The 17683-nt window shown below is 61.1% G+C and overlaps 1 protein-coding gene across 1 annotated transcript; it reads right to left on the bottom strand.

Annotated features, from left to right (window-relative positions):
• Nucleotides 1-1236: 1236 nt before the first annotated feature.
• Nucleotides 1237-16076, bottom strand: LOC142048169 (maestro heat-like repeat-containing protein family member 2B). Its single transcript, XM_075074811.1, has 30 exons — nucleotides 16072-16076; nucleotides 14799-14967; nucleotides 14076-14241; nucleotides 13580-13678; nucleotides 12872-13026; nucleotides 12406-12549; nucleotides 11761-11853; nucleotides 11183-11252; nucleotides 10958-11071; nucleotides 10397-10470; nucleotides 9932-10051; nucleotides 9006-9113; nucleotides 8451-8810; nucleotides 8317-8374; nucleotides 8214-8254; nucleotides 7772-7913; nucleotides 6988-7040; nucleotides 6440-6547; nucleotides 6070-6189; nucleotides 5661-5866; nucleotides 4949-5105; nucleotides 4713-4874; nucleotides 4363-4485; nucleotides 3981-4048; nucleotides 3483-3618; nucleotides 3282-3377; nucleotides 2730-2834; nucleotides 2373-2496; nucleotides 1326-1435; nucleotides 1237-1260 (listed from the first exon to the last, which is right to left on the bottom strand). The coding sequence occupies exons 1-30, from the start codon at nucleotides 16074-16076 to the stop codon at nucleotides 1237-1239; spliced, it is 3510 nt and encodes a 1169-aa protein (XP_074930912.1).
• Between the last annotated feature and the right edge of the window lie 1607 nt (nucleotides 16077-17683).

Genomic DNA, 17683 nt, shown 5'->3' with positions numbered 1-17683 from the left:
TCCACAGGGACGGCACAGGGACGCCCTGCCCTGGCCGTAACAGCAGCCGCCTAACAGCTGGGTGAGCTTTAGCTCAGCTGGGCGCGCTCCTGTGGGCTGCCTCCCATCGTGGCTGTCACTGTGACTGACCCACTGAGTTAGCCTGGGCTGAGCGAGCTGCTGGTGACCCTAGAGCCCAAGCGGAGCGCAGCGGAGCAGGAGCGGAGGAGGAGAGCGGGAGCCTTGAAAGGGCAGGCACAGCCCGAGGCCAGCGGCTCCCAGGCCACTGACGGGCAGCAACTGGTGGCTAAAGGAAGGGCACCTGGCGGGCTGGGGAACACCGCAGTCGGGGAAAGCAGTGCGAGGAATGACAAGTGCCCAACCTGTGGAAAACCTAGCGTGCCCAGCAAAGCTCGGAGTCGAGGGAATTGGGGTCCAGTGGAGAAACAGCAGGGTGGAGTGGATCCCAGGGCTGGCAGGACTGACAGTGACCCTGGAGGAACGGGAGGAACGGCAAGGTTGCTGCCCCCCAGTGCCTCACACATGGGAAGGACCTGGGCCAACGGGAGACTTTGGACAAGAAGTGCCCGTATCCTTGTCACGGAGCAGACGCCAGCAGCAGGTGCTAATGTGCGACTTAGACCATCGGTAGCCCCTCGGTTCGCCATAGACACGGGGGTGTTTCTTCAGCCCATGCCAACTGCACAGGGTGTAGTGCGACAGCCGACAGGAGAAGAGACAAAGTCAAGTGGGAAAAAAAGGTCTCCTTTACCTCCTGGAGTATTTCCATTCTGCATTCCACCAGGAAGACGAACACCCACTCCCACACTTCTCTTGCACATGTGGGTGGGACATGCAGCAAGCTGTCCAGGACAGCAGTCAGAAAGTCTGTAGCCTGTGCTGGGGGGATGCATCTGCAAACAGCCTGGAGAGAAGTCGGGAATGGGAGAGACTGTGTCACAGCTCTGCTCCAGCAATGCGGAGAGGAGAGGAAACTTGATGGGACTGTTAGTTTCGGCAGTCGTGGAGGGGGCAATCACTTGACTCTCCTGCTGCCCATACAGCGCCGTTTACACCTGATGTGGCTAACCGACTTGGAAGCGTCTTCCCCCCACGTTGTTTGCTCATATACCAAATTTGTGTTCTGACACGAGCACTCACACACACAGACACACACGTGCGCACAAACACACACATCGTGGCATCTGCTCCAGCAGGCCTAAAGGAGAGTCTTGTCTCAAAGCCGTCCTGGACAGCTCACTCTGGCAACAGCAAGAGACTCTGGAGGGGAGCAGGGATATGTGCAGGAGCCCAGGAGCTGGGCCCCCACCCTGCTGTTTTGTTACCTTTGCTATTTTGGTAGAGGCCTGCACCAGAGTGTTGGTGTCTGGGCTGTTCAGCTCCTCGCAAAGGCGCCTGATCTCATCTGCCTCAGGCACCACCTTCATGGTCTTGGCTGGAACAAACAGCAGGAGAAAAGAGGAGTCACGTCTACAGAAGCCCAACCTCTGGCCCCAGGTACCAATAAAGGAGAACCCAAGTGGTGGCAGTGAAGGCCACAGGGAAAGCCGGGGCCCTCCTCAACTCCGTGCCGCAGGATTTCCCAAACCAGAAGAATGCCTGACAAATCCCGGGCTGGAAAAAGCCTCTTTCTCCTTGAACTCTTTGCTGAGGCTTCACGGTTTCAGCAGCCTCTGCTCCCAGCAGCTGCATTCCCTATTGCCACACAGGCCACCGTCATCTCTGGGAGGCAGGAAACCTCCCCGTGTCTTCCTCAGCACAGGCAGACCCTGCTGCCTGAAGAGGAAAGGATGCAAACACAGTCCTTTGGAGCTCGAGGCCTGCAGCTCAGATCCCTCCTCCCTGCCCAGTGTGCTCTGGGCAGCAAATTGATTCCCTCTCTTGCGCTCGGCAAGAGATCTCCTCCCTGTCAGGGATGAGTCTGGAGACTTCCTGGCTAGCTGCCTGTCCGTCCAGGCTCAGGGCAGGGAGCGAGGGCAAAGGCACCCTCTGAAATGTCAGGGATCTCATCCGAGGGAGTTGTCTGACCACCCTCTTGTCTCTCCTGGAATGTGGACAGACGTGGAGGGGGACAGTCCCCAGCATTGGTGACAACGACCCGCTCTCAGGCAGCAGCGGGGGATGGCCCTGAGCACCCACCCTCACGCATGCCTGGGGGAGGTGGGACTCAGCAACCCTCTCCCAGGGGTCCTTCCTGAGATGGCCGGGGAGGCAGAGGGCTAACAGGGTGGGGGCACAAAACCAGCCGAGCATGTTGCCTCCCCCTTCCCTCCCAGCGGTGGGGCCTGGCCCCACGGGACCCTGGTGGCACCAGGCTAGGAAGGGAGGGAGGATCAGGCTGAGCAAGGCTGGGAATCGCCTGCTCTCCTCACCTTGCATTTGGAGAAGGTAGCCAAGGCAGAGCCATGCCCTCTGGTGGGACGTGGCCAGGCAGTCGCTGGTCAGAGTCCCCAGCAGTCCCACCAGGGAGCCCAACTGCTTGCAAGGACGTCCTGCCTGCAGGGGAGATCAGCAGGAAAAGGGTCGCAGGGAGCCCCAGCATCTGCTCGCCTCTACCGCCCATCCTGCTCCCTGAGCCGCTAGTGACCAGGCAGAGGGCCAGGCAGAAGGGCTGTCCCATAATCCCAGGAGCCCCAAAAACCAGTATCTGCTTGGGCAGGGCTCCCTTCCGGGGCCAGGAATCACCGTGGGAAGGGGGCACCAGGGCACGCAGAGCGGTCCCTACTCACCATGAGCTCAAATCGCTCCTTGCAAGCTCCCAGCACGTGGGCGCAAACGTGCAGGGCTCTCTCCCGCTCCCATTCTTTGGCCGAGGTGAGCCAGCCCTTCAGGACCTGAGGCAGGGTGCATCTCTCTCACAACAGGCATCTTCCTCTCCCTGAGATCCCTCCCCCTCTCCCTCCTTCTCTGGCCCCTTCCCGGCGTGGCCCCTGGCCCCACCAAGCACTGCCACTGCAGCCTCCACCACCTCGCTCTCTCCAGCCGCCTCCGCCCTGAGCCAGGTGTTGCTTCCTTGCCAGCGTCTCCCAGCTCCAGCCTTCCCCCAGGCTGCTCTCACCCACCTCTGGGCTGGCTCTTGGCGTTCCCTCCGGCAGGGCCCACTTCTCTGCCGGTCCTGAGGCTGTCCCCCAGCTCAGACCCTGGCCCCAGCAGACACACAGCCTCAGAGCGAGGAGCCAAAGCCCCACTTTCCCGTAGGAAAGGTATCCACCTCCTATCACCCTCTAAGGCCTCGATTCTCTGCCCCACAACACTTTCCCTGTTGCCCCATGGCTACTCACGTGGACCATGTCGTCAAAGCAGGCAGAGGTCTCCTCTGCCTCCAGAAGGGTTCCCATGAGATGGCCCAGATCTTCCAAGCCTCTCCTGTGCAGAAGCTGAAAGCAGCAGAGCAGAGCTGAGGTTCTGCATCCTGGGGGCTGCCAGGGCGCACTGTGGAGGGAGCCTGGGCCAGAGGTGGGCAGGCACTGGCCGGTGGGTACCTGCATGTTCACAGCTGCCCTCACTGTCTTCCTTCCCCTGTTCATCCGCGCCTTGGAAGGACAGGACAAGACGCTCTGGCAGCACACTGACAGCAGCTTGCGACTTTCCTCCCTACTCAGAGGTGGCCGCAGCTTGCTGGACGGAGGAAAATGGAAGAGAAGACAGACAGGGGATTTATTAGCCCTCTCCAGAGAGGCTTAAACCACAACTGGGTTCTTCCTAATCAAGGGCCCCATACCCAACAGCCCCAGCCCATGGCAGCGAGCACTGCCTTCAGCTCCAGCAACTCCTGCCTCCTCCCAGGCAGCCGGCAAACCCCCGCCCCTGGTGAAGGAACCCCTGGGGCTCCCTTCCTTTGGGAGACACCTGAATGCTGAACACCCTCCCACTCCACAGCCCCCGCAGCTGCCGGCCCCATGCTCAAGGCCACTGGGGCTGCCCCAGCCAGCTGGGATGGGGCACACTGGGAGTCCCCAGAGCCTGGGAACAGGCCTCACCTCAACTCCTCCAGGGCCTGAAACACTCCATACACCAGGGAGTCGCAGGGCTCCCGCTTTATCCAGTCCTGCAAGTCCCAGGAACACAAGCACAGAGTTGGCAGAGGGCAGGGACGTGGGACAGCCCTCCCACCTCCCCTGGGGACAGGCTCTGCCACCAGGCCTGGGCAGACACTGCCCCACGGACCCCCAAAGGCACCGCAGGAGGGACCCTGCTCTCCAGCCACAGCCACCCAGCACCAGCACTCAAGGGCCCCACCAGCTCGGGACACAGCTCCAGGAGCTGGCATGAAGCCGAGAGACCATCGTGCCTCTGGGGAAACCAGTCCGATGGCGCAGCCCAAAACTGCCCCGTGCAACTGCCCCAGCTATGGGCACTCACCAGCAGGGTCCGCGTCGCCTCCTGCTTTAAGGAGAGCTCAAAGCTGCCGCAGTCGCCCACAGCCTGGATGGCACAGCTGACCTCGGTGATGCTCTGCACCAGGGCGAGCTTGAGCTGCGATGCCTGAGGCCAAAGAGAGCAAAGCACCCCTTGAACTCTTTCCAGAGCTGGGAGGTGGAAGAAGAGCATGGGCAGGGGAAACCCATGGCGAGGTTGGATGTGGACGTTGAGGACAAACCCTTCCTTGGGAGATCTTTAGAAAGAGACTGTCCGTCTCGGTACACCCCAGGCCCAAGGGGCTGGAGCTGGGGCTCCCACACATCCCTGCCCTGTGTGCCCCGCACTCCTACCCTCTGTTTGGCTGTGGAGAGCCGCAGGATGTTGCCCATGATTCCTTTATCCACGCGGCTGAGCAGCTGCTCCTTGGGGGCATGCCATGCGATGCCGCTGTAGGTGCGCATGAGAACAGCGCAAGTGGCCTGAGCTCGCTCCATAGTGTGCTGCTGCCGTACCTGTGTTGACAGAGATGACCTGAGACATTAGCCCCAGGACTCCTGCGGCTCCTGCAGCAGGGCCTGCCCCACACCTTCACCAGCTCTTTGTTTCCCTGGGCACCTCCCAGCAGCTCCCCGAGCTGCTCACTGAGCTGCGAGCTCCAGGGCCGGGAGCTGTTTCCGTCCCGCAGCTTGGCTTCTTGCGTGGCGATGGGCAGGAAGTGCAGCCAGCATCCCACACACTGCTGGCTGTTTCACCACTGATTTGAGAGGTCCGGGAACTGTCTGGAACCTTTCTGTGGAAAGGTATCTGACATAGCCTGTCACGGTCCTGCTCAGAGACACCCAGCCTGTGCAGGTCAGCGGTACAGATGAGCCCAGCCTCTTTGCCTTCCCAGGCCAGGCTACACCGCGTTCTCTGCAGGGCCCTGCCCTGCCCTGCCCTGCCCTGCCCTGCCCTGCCCTGCCCTGCCCAGAAAGGCTTCCCCACAGCCCTGAGGTGGGGATCAGAGCAAGCGAGACCTCGCCAGGCTCCTGCTCCCAGCCCCCGGCTTTGAGGAAGAGGCACAGTGTCACACCGCGCGCACCCCATCTTGTCACCAGCTCCTGCTGAACTTCAGTCGGGGCAACGTGGCTGCAAGCAAGCAACCGCTGCAGCTGCCCCAGCTGGGTGGCTCTGATCCACCAGGTGCCAAACCCCATCCTTTCCAAAGACACCTCAGGGGCCGCAATGCCAGGACGGCCCCTCTGAAACACAGGTCTCGGGTACCTCGGGTACCTACAAGAGGGCTAATCTAAAGGCACCTGCCGCAGTTTGCCTGCTGCAGCCGTAGAAGTGGAAAGAAGGCCAAAAAAAGGAAAGGCAAACAAAATCCTGGATCCTTTACCTTCCAGCCCATGGAAGTCTGATAGAACCAGTCCCTGGTGAGAGCAGCAGAGAACATGGTCACCGTGTCCAAAACCAGGTGGAAGTGGTTCTCGGCAGCATGGGCCACAACAGATATCATTCCCTGCAGTCACAGAGAAACAGGGAGTCAGCTCCTGCCCAGGCACTCAGCCATGGCCAGTGACAACGGCCAGGCAGGACGCTGCAGCGAGGGGGAAATGGCAGCAACAGGGAAATCACGGAAATCTGGAGCAGGGCCAGCAGCAGCCCTCCCTCTCCCCCAAGAACAGGCAGGGCATGCTCAGGAGGACATGAGCATCAGCTCACCTGGACCTCAGACAACTCCACAGGGTTTGTCTCCTGGAGGAACCTCAGCACCTGCCTTTGGACGTGTCTGAGGTCCTGACAACCTGCCAGCGCCGTCCCAAGAGCCTTGTGCAGGAATGGCTGAAAGAGAAGAGGCCGAGCCTAAGATGCGGTCATGGCGTGGCCTGTCAGGAGAGGGCTGGCCCCAGACAGACCCGACGACCCCTGGGAGCGGGCAAGGCCAGCCGCGGTGCCAGGCTGTAGCCAGACACTGGGGCAACCTGGGGGGAAGTGCCTTCTGGGGGCAAGTGAAGGGGGAGCAGTGAAAAAACCGCCTGTGTGGGCAGAGCACTGGCGCCAGCCCAGCCCCAGCGCGGGGCAGGAGACACACCTTCTCCCAGGAGCTGGGGGCAGAGCTGCCCAGCTGCTGGCTCAGCTCCTGGCTCAGGCCCACGGTCCACGCCTTGTCCTCGATGGGCTCCAGTGAGGCTCGCAGGAACTGGGGTGAACAGGAGAGGAAGCGAGTCTTCCCCTGACCTTGGCCAGGGCACTTTCCACGGCGCGTATCCTGGGATGCTGCTGGGGGAGAGCTGCTGCAAACAGCAGCTTCTTCCCCCACCCCACCCAGCCCTCTTGTCACCAGCCTCCCTCTTCTCCTACCACCTCAGGGGAGACCCCCCGGCATGGCGGACATCGGGGAGGAGGCAGTGCTAAGGCACGTGCCACAGCGTTAGAGGGCATTAGCCATCAGCCGTGGCACATGTGCAGACAGCAGCTCCTCTGAGCGGGCAGGCACCTACTGCAGGGGGAGGCGCAGGGTGCTCAGGAGGTGTCCCCACCTCCTGCTGCCCACACAGGCAGCCCTGAGCTTCCTCGCACAACTTTGCCTGCTCCCTCTTCTCCCCCTCTACTTGTGACACCGCACCAAGGATGCTGTACCTTAAGCACACGGTGCTCCCACTCTGCAGAGTCCAGGGAGCTCTCAGTTCTTCCTAGAAAGCAAGAAGAAGCAAAAGCTCTTGCTGCTGCTTAAGCTCACACCAATGACAAGCCCGCTGGTCTCCTCTGCGGCCAGACCTCCCAGAAGTCCCAGGCCATCAGGCTACAAAGGGCCTACAAGCACCTACATTGTGAGGCCAAAGATACAGGCGGGGTCTCCCAGGGGCCTTTGTCAAAGTCGTTTGTCAGAGCCACCGATTCAAGCTGGGGAAGGACGCACTGACCACAGCTGATCCCCACTGCTTGACTGCAGCTCCCAGAACAACTCTGACCACTGAGTCGCAGCATGCACCAGCCACACACATTTCCTTCTTCATCACCCACCGCTTCCTGCCCGTTTCAGCCCTGCTCCCAGGCTAGTGCCAAGGACAGCTGCTGCAAACCTGGCCTGGCCTGGGGACTTGGTCCTCCAAAGCCAGAGGCTGGAACCCCTCCAGGAGCGCCAGTCCTGCCCCTCTCCCAAACACCAAGTCAGGCAGGACATGGGGGTGCCACCAAGACCTGCTGTCCAAGGGGACATCAGTGGCCCCGTCCATCCCCTGGGCCCGGTTGACACCGGGGGAACAGATGCCCCCAGCCTCAGTGCTGGCTCCCTGGAAGCAGAAAGGCAGCAGAGCAAGTGCAGGGGAACTGGGGACAACTCTCCTCCGTCACACTGGCAAGCTGCATTTTCCTGCCCCCCTCTCCCTCCCCGCCAGCCTCTTCCTCCTCACCCACACTTTACCTTCCAGGTACTGCAGCAGGAGGGGGACCTCGGTTGCCCACACCGCCCCCAAGGCTCGGTGGATCCTGCCGTGGAGGGCCTGCAGCAGCCGCAAGGCAGCGACTGCGCGTTCGCCACTCCTGTAAGGAGCTGCGGCCACCACCTAGGCGAGGACAGGAGAGAAGAGTCGCTCCTGCTGCCAGAGCCACAGCTTCTCCCGGGAAGGAGGGGAGGAGGGAGCTCGGGAGCTCGGCGCTGATCGGCCAGCAGCGGGCGGCCAATGGCTTCACCCGGGGCGCTGCCAGTCCCGAGGAAGGAGCGGGATCCCTGATGGGCTCGGGCAGGCGCGGGCACGCTGCCGCCTCCTTGGGGGCTCCCAGCACTGGATTAAGAGCATCTCTGTCCCAGGTTCTCCCACCACCCCTGTCCAGAAAAGCTCTTTCTCCAGGGCCCTGCTACTCACCAGCAGTCGAGCCAAGAGGGCCTGGGGAGCCGGCAGCTGGGCTGCGGGAAGGAAGAAAGGCTGGGTGAGCTGATGAGCCCCCACAGTGCCCTGCCCCTTGTACCTCCTATGACCCACACAGGGCTGAGGGCTGAGAGCAGCAGCGCTGCCACAGCACTGGCCTGAGGGTTATCCCCAGGACAGCCCAGCATGAGACGAAGGCAGCTCCAGCATGGCCAGGAACGAGCCCCGGCTCACCAGGAGAGTGCTGCGAGCAGGAGAGACAAGTCTCTGTGCTGGGCAAGGGGCAATGTAGGGCAGAGCCCCCCACGCCCAGCAGCAGAGCCTGGCTCTGCCCTTTGGTTTCCTGGGCTCCTGCTCAGGGCTGGTGGGGCACAGGGAGACACGGACTGGCCCAACCCCCTGCCAAACCCAGCAGCACTCACTGGGGCTCCTACCTTGCTCCTGGGACTCTGTGGCATCTGTCTCCTCCTCTTCTTCCTTGCACCCTGCTCTCTCCCGTCTCTCAACTAGGGCTTGGAGGCAGTGGGAGAGCGGGACCAGCATGCCACTGTACTGGGCTGGCACGACATACTGCAGCAGCCTCGGCCACAGGAGCTGCAGAGAAGAATGGGGCAATTCACCACACTGGCATTTCCACTCAGCTCCAGGACAAAAAGGATGGTCTGCATTTCCCCGAGCCTTGTGCACTTCAGCACGCATGAAGGGAGAGGCTCAGGGCATGAGAGAGCACGAGGGAAAATGTCCTGAAGGCAAGAAGTAGCCACAGCAGCAGCGCACAGGGCGGCTTACTCGTGTCATCCCTCTCAGAGAGACATCCAGCGAGCCCAGGATGTCCATGCACAGGGCTTGAAGAGCTCCATCCTCCTGGGTTTCCCAGGGAAAAAGGCCTCCTGCCACCTGCAAGACAGAGTTGGCAAAACCCCCATTACGCTCAGGCCCTGACCGACAAGGCTCAGGCACGACTCACTAGGGCTCCTGCGCCAGCCTCCTGGCAGCCCTGGCTGCAGCACGTCCAGCCCAATGGATGGGGAGGAGCATCGGAAGCCCTTTCCTTATCCCTGCTCCCAAACCAGAGCCTCTCTGAGCCTCAGAGCAAAGCGATGCACACGGATCTCTCGGCTAAGGGATGCTCTGGCCAGAGGGCAGATCCTTGGCAAGTCAGCAGGAAGCTCGGCCCTCCCCAGCTTTCATCATGAAAATGCTCACTGAAGGGACGGCCAAATGGCCTGTCCCCTTGCCAGAAGCGGTGTGGGCCCCCAGACTGCTCTCAGATGGACAGGGTGTGCTTTGGAGGGCCAGAGCTCGACAACACCACAGAAAGCTCTTCTAGCCAGGCCCACCCGTCTGCACTGGCTGCCTTTGGGTGATGGTCCATGAGCATTTAAGGACGGAGGATGTCCTGTCCCTGCAAGCCCTTCCCTTTGCAAGGCGGCTTTGCGGAAGGCCCCTGTGGGCACAGCTCAGCCCGTGGGGTGTGCAGGCAGCCCCGCAGTCCCAGGTGGCACGCCCGGGTGCAAACCCACGTCATCCGGTGACATCTCCACCAACATCAGCACAGACACCCACGAGGAACGGCCATTTGGAGGCCGCTCTGATGGCAGTGCCGGCAGTGATGGCCCTGCAGCGTGAGCCCTCCATGGCCAAGGACGCCTGCAGGAGCTCTCAGCACAGCCCATGCACCGGTCAAAGGCCTGGGTGTCCTGCTCTGCACTTACCAGTCTGCCCGAGGTCCGGCTGAACTCCGTGAAGATGTGCCCCACCACATCCCATGCCCAGCAGCTCTGGCAGACAGAGCTGAGCAGCTCCCTGATGAACTCCAGAACTGCCCTCCGCACCTGCCCAGGGGAGAGGGTGGTTACGACCTTCCTGTTCAAACCCCAAAGGGAAGCCACCTTTGCTTGGGGGCAGCCTTTGAAGTGGCTCGCAGAGGCATGACGAGCGCATGGCAGGAGCTTTTGCTCCTGCCGTCAGGGCTGGGCTTTAGCACGAGGCTGCACGGGCGTTTGCCCCACAGAGCACAACGACCTCCCCACTCCACTCTGTCAGCTCTTCCCAGGGAGGAGCCATCACCCACCTCCTGGGCAACGTGCTGGCGCTTCCCCAGGCACCCCAGCTCTGCCCCAAGGGTAAGGGTTTCTCTGCCTCCCCTGATGGCACCACCCCTACCCACACCAGCTCACCTGGGCACTGGGGTCATCGCACACTGACCCCACAGCCTCCACCACCTGGGGCAGCTTCTCTCTCGTCGCAGGTGCTGGAAGAGATGTGGAGAGGGGGGCGTTGAGGCACAGCCCTGATGGCAGAAGGGATCCCTCGAAGCTTCCAAGCACACCAAGGGGACAGAAAACGGGGCCTGACTCTGACTTCACAGGAGGCAGCGGTGTAGCCAGAGCAACTCTGTTTCTAGAGGCGCAGCTATTTTATAGGGACTGAAAACTAGGGTAATATGGCAACACAGAGGATGAGAGAAACGTCGTGGGTACAAGCAGCTCCTCTGCACACCAGCCCACCCACCATCCCACCAGCCTGCCCGTGTTACCGAGCTTGGAGCACCGCCCCTGGTGTGCCACCATTCCTAACTGCCGGGGCAGAGCTCGAGCCCTGTCACGGGGCATCAGCTCGGCTGGGGGACCTGCTCCTTGCAGCTCCTTTTGGGTGCAGGAGCACCAATTTCAGGCCATTCCTGCTCCCAGCCCAGCAGCCCCAGCCCCTGCCTTGTGTCCCTGCTCCATGGCACTGACCGTCAGAGCGGACCAGCACTGCCAGCAGGCCCACGGCTGCCACGCGACCGGCCTCACTCCCACCGCTCAGCTGGGAGCGTAGAAACGCGACAGTCTCCTCGGCGTACATTTGTGCTGCAGGGAAGAAATCGCATTCTGCATTAGCAGGCAGCTTCCCCTGACCGCCAAGGACAGGGAGAGAGCTGCCACAGCACGGCGGGGCATCGCCCAATCTCCTCTTCTTACCCTGCAGCACGACACAGCGGGACAGCACTGCCTTATGGGCCGGGCCCGGCTCTTTGGTCACATCAGAGAGCTGTGGGAACAAGGTCCGTTTTAGAGAAAGTCACATCAGTGTTGAAAGGGGCTGAAAAGAAATTGTGCTCTCAGCTCCCCTCTCCCTGGGCACTCTGGGCACGGGACCCACAGCTGAAACCCAGCCCACTCCACAGTGGCCCCCCTGGGCATGCACAGAAGTTGCAGCCGCCCAGGCTGCCCAGGAGCTGAGGCTGAGCAGCGTGAAAAGGTGTCGTCACTCCAGAGTCCTCCTGCAACTTGGCCGAGAGGGAAATTGCTGTGGGAGCTGGGCTGTCCCTCAGGCCCATTCTAAAGAGCCAGGGTTAGGCCTCCTGCAGCCTTAACGTGGCGCCTGCACCACAAATCCTGGCGTGCTCCTGGCCTGCAGGAAGGTCCTTGCGGAGGGACGCCCTGCCCTGCCCTGCCCTGCCCTGCCCTTCCTTGCCTGCCAGCTGGCAGGTCTTTCCCCTCCATGGCAATCAGGTGTGCAGGCCCCAGGCCAGCGGCAGGGCGCAGGCTCCCCTTACCTGGCGGTGCGCAGCAGTGCTGATGGCAAGAGCCGTGCCCCGTGGGACTGGGGTCTGAACTCCCTCCAGCGTCTCCAGGACATAGCTGAGGCTCTACAAGAGAATGGGGGAGGAAGAGGAGGCTAAAGGCACCTTGGGAAAGGAGAAACCCAGCACATCTGTGATAAGGGCAGTCCCTAACACCAGCTCCCAGGGAAAACACCAAACCCTCCCGCACGGGGCTTCTTGTTTGTCCTCCCCTCAGTGTGCCATCGGGAGGGTCTCTTTCCTCTGAACAGAGCTCAGTCTTGGCAACTCAGTTTCCCAGCACTTCCCACTCACCAGACCTCACCCCTCACTGGATGGGACTGGACGTGGCCCTGGGCATTAGGGCAAAGCTCTTCCCGCACGCAGAGCCCCAGGGAGGTGGCGATGCCTCCCTTCCTGAGAAGATGAGCCCTAGGGACTCTTGCCTCCCTCCTCGCCCCCTCTGGGTTGCTCTTCTCTTGCCCAAAGAGCACAGGAAGCCCCAGGCCTCCTCTGCTCTCCCTGTTCCTTCTCTAAGGGCTTCCCACCTCCCCCTGGCACCCCACAGCTCCTCAGCGCCTCGCGGCATTCGCATAGACCCACCCCAGCAGCCACGCCAGGCCCTGCGCAGCACCTCACCTTGGTGACCCGGGAGGTGTCTCGGACCTCCCGATATTGGTGCAGGAGCCAGAGGAGCTGCTCCCAGGCATGCTCTCGGTGCTGCTCCTCATGCAGAAGGACACTCATCATGGCAGCCACCGCCCCGAGGACAGCCTGCTTGGCCTGAAGATGGAAGGCGGAGGCTCTGCTTGGAGGGCTGAAGGACTGCCTAGTGCTCAGCATCCCCTAGACACCACTCGGCCCTTCCCACAGAGAGGGGTCTCCCTTTCCTTTCTGCCCTGCAGGAGAAGGGCTCACTCCACAGGAGAGAGGTCATTTCCCCACGCTGCCCTCCCTGCAGAAAGGCCCCAGGACCCGGCTGCTTCCCCACAGCGAATCCCCCTTCCCTCCCCACTCTGCTCGCACCCCACTGGGCAGTGACGGACCCACCGACGTGGACATCCCCCGCCACAGCCTCAGTTGTGGAAACCAGCGCTTCTCTCACCTCTTCCTCCCTGCAGTCCAGCCAATTTTCCACCACAGAGCAGAAGACCGGGTAAATGGCTTCAGAGAACCGTGCCGCTGCCCCTTTGCGAGGGAAGGAGCATTGCTCCCGGTTGCCAAAGTACGTATTGACTCCTTTCGACCATTGCTCCAGAACTGCGCCAGGAGAAAGGAGAAGGGAGCATGTGAGAGTCTGCTGCAAGGACCGTACCTTGCACTCTCCTCCAAGCCTGCTTTAAGGACAGATGCAGGTTTGGCAGGGCTCAGCCCAGGACCAGATCTCAGTCTGAGGGCAAGGTGTGCTCTTGAGGTGTCTGGACTCAAACAGCCCACTGTTTCCTCCTCTCCATCGTACCTTCTCCTCCCCAAAGGCCCCTTCCCCTCCAGCGTTTCTCACTGCAGCCCCTTCTCTTCCCTTCCCACACATACGCCCTTTCAGAGCAGGGATTTTAATCCCAGAGGAAAGCAGGGGAACAGAAACCGTCGGAAGGGACCCAGGAGTTCCACCGTGCAGCACCACTGTGTCCTACCCATAGAAAACTCCTGGCCTTCCCTTGCTCCTTCTACACACTCGCAGCAGTTTGGGATCACCAAGGCCTGACCTCGCTGTGGGCTGACACCCACAGTGTTCCCTCTGAGATCATACGGCGGCACCAAAGGCCACCCCAGCCCCTACCCCTGGGGCCCCGGCCAAGGAGCTGACACTCACCACTGCAGACGGCGCACAGGATCCGGCCACTCCCCACCCGGCTCAGCACGGCGCGCAGGGCGAGCAGCGTCATTCCCACAAAGGGGATGCACTGCAGGGCTGCAGAGAAGGCAGGGACAGCGGGACCGAGAGGGTCAGTGAGAGGCACAGGAGACTGGGGGGTCTGTCCCTGGCAGGGCTGGGGCTGCAGGGCCATGCAGGATGTGCCAGAGGGCGTGGGGAGGGCTGCCTTCCCCAAGGGGGACGCAGGGAAGCTCTTCGGCGTAATGGGGAGGACAGTGTGGGGCAGAGACCCCACGGGTTTGTCTCTAGCATGTTGTCACCCTTCGGGAACTGGGATCAGGCTGGTAAGGCAAAGCTGCAAGCCGGGCCTGGCACACAGAAAGGAGGCACGACAACTCCGTGGCCCCCCAGTTCAACACAGAGCGTTTAGGGAAGGCGAGGATCCCTTCTCCCCGTATCACAGACCCAAACCAGGAGGCTGAGGGTGCCGTACCGTAGCTGTGGGCCATTTTGCCCAAGGTGAGGAGCACAATCTCATCAGGGACCTTCCCCATGGCCTTCAGGTGGCTCTGGAGCTCGGACATGACAAAGTGGAAGTGGGAGCGGGCCAGAGCCACCAGGACATCACTAGCAGCCATCTTCACGTCACCTGCCACACCCTGCAAAAGCGTCACAGGTTAGACACTACCGAGAAAAAGGCTGAGGCACTCAGACAGGCTGAATGACCCCGTCTCCTCTGGAAGACCCCTCGGGGCAGTTGTCCTCAGGGCTGGGCAGCTGCCACCTCTTGTACCCTGGAGCAGGCGAGCAGCTCCCTGGCGAGACAAGGGCATCTCTCCCCCAGCACAACGCTGTGCTGCTGGCCCCTCTCCCTCTCCACGGAGATGCCAGGAACAAACTGTCACAGACTCACACCCCACCGGGACCTCTCTGTGCGGCTGGTGGGCTCCCATGGCTCTTCCTCAAGGCAGGAGAAATAACCTTGAGCTTGAACCCAGCTCTCGCTCAGTTAGAAACGGCCCCGAGGCAGCTTCTCTGCACAGCTCCCTGCATCCCCTCTCCAAATCCTCTGTAACGACGAGTCCCCAGAGCCTCTCCCTGAGCACCTCCGCTGGGTCTGAATAACCAGGGAACACCTCTGCACCACTCTGTGCTTCCCCCAAGACCGGGGGCGGAGGCAGGCTGCTTTGGTGGCCTTGAAGGAGAACAAGCTCACCTGGGCTGCTCGCATGTCACTGGACGCCTCTGCTATCAGGCGGTTCACAACACCGCTCGTCAAACAGCCGTCGCCTCCCTGCAAGACGCTCTCCAGCTCCCGGTATGTCTCCACTCGCTCACCCTGAGGACAGACCGCAAAGGGGAGTGATGCAACTTGCTTTGCCCTCCTTCTCAGGGAGCCACGAGAGAGACCTGGTGCCCCCCAAATCATCTGTGGGACACAGGCATGAGGTACGAGCTGCAGGCATCGGTCGGGACAGCCACAGGGAACAGCAAGATCTTCTGCAGCGCCTCTGACACTAGCAGAGAGCCAGGCGGGGAGATTGACTCCGGCAGGGTAAAAGGCCATGCGGGAGCCTAGGAAGTCACTCCTGAGGGTGGGGAAGGCGGAGGTCAGAGGGAAAGCACCAGGCAAGGAAGAGTGTGGCTGTTCGCTCAACTCCTGCCCAGATTTTGGCTACCTCAGCTCACATTAAGGCTGATGTATGCTGGGAGCAGTGCCATTAGGTCAAGGCGAGAGCACCACGTAGGCAGGGCAGGTGGCCGGAAAGAGCTAAAGGGCCGTGATGCAGCCCTGATCACCTGCAGATTCCTGTCTGCGGCGGCCATTATCTTTTGTCCGGCAGTTTCCTCAGAATCCACTAACTTATTGAAATGCTACAGACCAAACCTCCAAGCTGGAGGGTATAGAACATGGGCTTACTCAAAAACCTTTTGAAGGAGATCCAACAGCCGCTGAACTGCCGAGGCTTTTGTGCTTCCCGGTGTGATACAGGGGATGCCCACACCGTGACGGAGGAGGAAGGATGAGCCCTCTCACCGTCAGCAAGGTAACATTCTCTTTTTTGCTCATAGGTGCACAATATTAAGAGTTCTAGGTTGCAAGTGATGAGACCTTATGACTTGACTGGTGAATAGGTGAATTCCGGTGATATAGACCAGTCTGGGCACCAGTCTCGCACGCGCAGGAGCACCGGAGCTGGGACAGTTCCCCAGCCAAAGCTAAGAAGGGACCTCGGGCACTTGGGCAAAGGCGCTGGAGAGATGCTGGGATTTATGCCAGAGGCTTTGCCTTGCCCAGGAGAGCACTGCAAGCTCCTGGGGAAAGGAGCGTGAAGCGGTCGCATTAGTCCAGGTTGAGGGGGCAGGAACGGTGCTGGGGGACGACGTGCTTGCAGGAGGGCAGAGGTGCTGTTGGGTGAGATCCCCCTCTGCCACGGCACCTGGCGAAGCCAGGGGCATGGAGGGGAGCCCTCAACTCCCCGCCTCACCTCATTGTCTTGCAGCTGCTTTAGCAGAGAAGTCCCGGCAGCCGCAAAGGTGGTGACAGCCGCAGGGACGGTTCCCGTTGCACTGCCTCTGTCCTCAGAACGCTCAGGGCTGGACTGGGAAGCCACACATGGGCACAGAGCTGGAAGGAAAGACAGACATGGTTTTGCTGGTTGCAGGGCTTCGCACCGGGGAGGGGTGAGGATCTCCCCAGGCACTAACAGCCTGTGCCGACTGTACTGGCAAGAGGGCAGTCAGTGGGGTTAGGGGAGGGAGCCTTCCCCTCACTGTGGCACTGGGAAGACCACCTTGGGGGACTGGGCCCATTCTGGGCTCCCCAGGGACAGAACAGAGCAAAACGCTGGAGGCCCTGGGCTGGCCAGGGGACGGACATGGGGCTCTGCAAGGAGAGGCCAGGAGGACTGGGGCTGGGCAGCCCCGGCAAGAGCCGGCCAGGCCAGGTTGTCTCTGGTCAGTCCCCAGACGCCCCACGGAGGGCAGGGAGAGGACAGAGCCAGAGCCCTCTCGGAGGTGCCTGGCAGCACGATGAGAGGTGACGGGGACGCAACCCCCAGCACCCGGCTGGGACAGACATTGCCTCCAGCAGGCATCAGCCCCCAACCTCCCGCCAGCCCCTCACCTCTGAGCACTCTCATCCTCCCCATGGCAGCAGGATCTCTGGACTGACGCACTGCTCTCTCCGGGCAAAAGCCATGAGAAAGTGGGGCAGCACCAGCCCCAGGAGGGAGATACAGAGCCCAGCCATTGTGACCCCGCTGCGGAATGCGGCACCTCACAGAGGGCTGCTGTGACATGGGGACATGTGCTGGGGACACACCGTGGGACAAGGACCGGACACAGCAGCACCCTGGGGACCCCCACAGGCCCAGAAAGGCAGGATTTCCTCTCCATCACTTGCATTCACTTGTGGTCCTCAAGCAGTTTTAACAAAGTCTTTCTCCAGACAGCCCTTCCCAGCTCTGTCCCCAATCCACGTCCCCCCTCCAGGGATCCAGCCCTGGAAACATTCACGGTCAGGTGTGACGGGGCTTTGAGCAACCTTGTCTAGTTGTGCCATGTCCCTTCTCATGGCAGGGGGGTTGGACTAGATGACCTTTAAAGGTCCATCCAACCCAAACTATTCCATGTTTCCATGATTCTATGACCCAAGGCAATGTGGTCTCAAGGGGACTGACCTGGCCTTTGCCCTCTGCATTTTCTCGCCCCGGTTTTCTCCAAAGAGGATGGCCCTGCCTGTGTCTGTGTGTGCCCTGCCCTATGTCTCCTCCAAGAATAGTTGCTCCCATTCTCCAGCCCAGACCAAACAGGGCAGAGAACGGAGACCTCCAACCCATCAGACCCAACTGTGCCACAGAAAGACAAAGGAGACTCGTATTCAAACGGAATATCCTTTTGCTATTTGCTGGACTGTGGATGAGCACGGGGAAGCTGACCTTCCTAGGTGGTTTCTCAGCTCAAATCCAGATGAAAGGATGACCAGAACTGCCACCTCTACCACAGTAGGAAATGCACACCTACCCAAGCCCTTCATGCTCCTAGGCAAGCCTGTGGGCTCAGAAAGAAATGTCCATACAGTCCTCTGGTCTTTATGAA

The sequence above is a fragment of the Phalacrocorax aristotelis genome, chromosome 25 (genome assembly GCF_949628215.1).
Source record: "Phalacrocorax aristotelis chromosome 25, bGulAri2.1, whole genome shotgun sequence".
Classification (NCBI taxonomy): Eukaryota; Metazoa; Chordata; class Aves; order Suliformes; family Phalacrocoracidae; genus Phalacrocorax; species Phalacrocorax aristotelis.
The sequence above is the reverse complement of the archived record's forward strand: the minus strand, read 5'-3'. Positions and strand labels throughout refer to the sequence as shown.

What these genes read in the sequence shown, in the direction of transcription:
- LOC142048169 (XM_075074811.1), bottom strand. An exon ending in CCTGTGCGCCGTCTGCAGTG is followed by an intron (nt 13,027 to 13,579) that starts GTGAGTGTCAGC and finishes CTCCTGGCGCAG; the next exon opens with TTCTGGAGCAATGGTCGAAA. An exon ending in GCCGGACCTCGGGCAGACTG is followed by an intron (nt 9,114 to 9,931) that starts GTAAGTGCAGAG and finishes TCTGTCTTGCAG; the next exon opens with GTGGCAGGAGGCCTTTTTCC.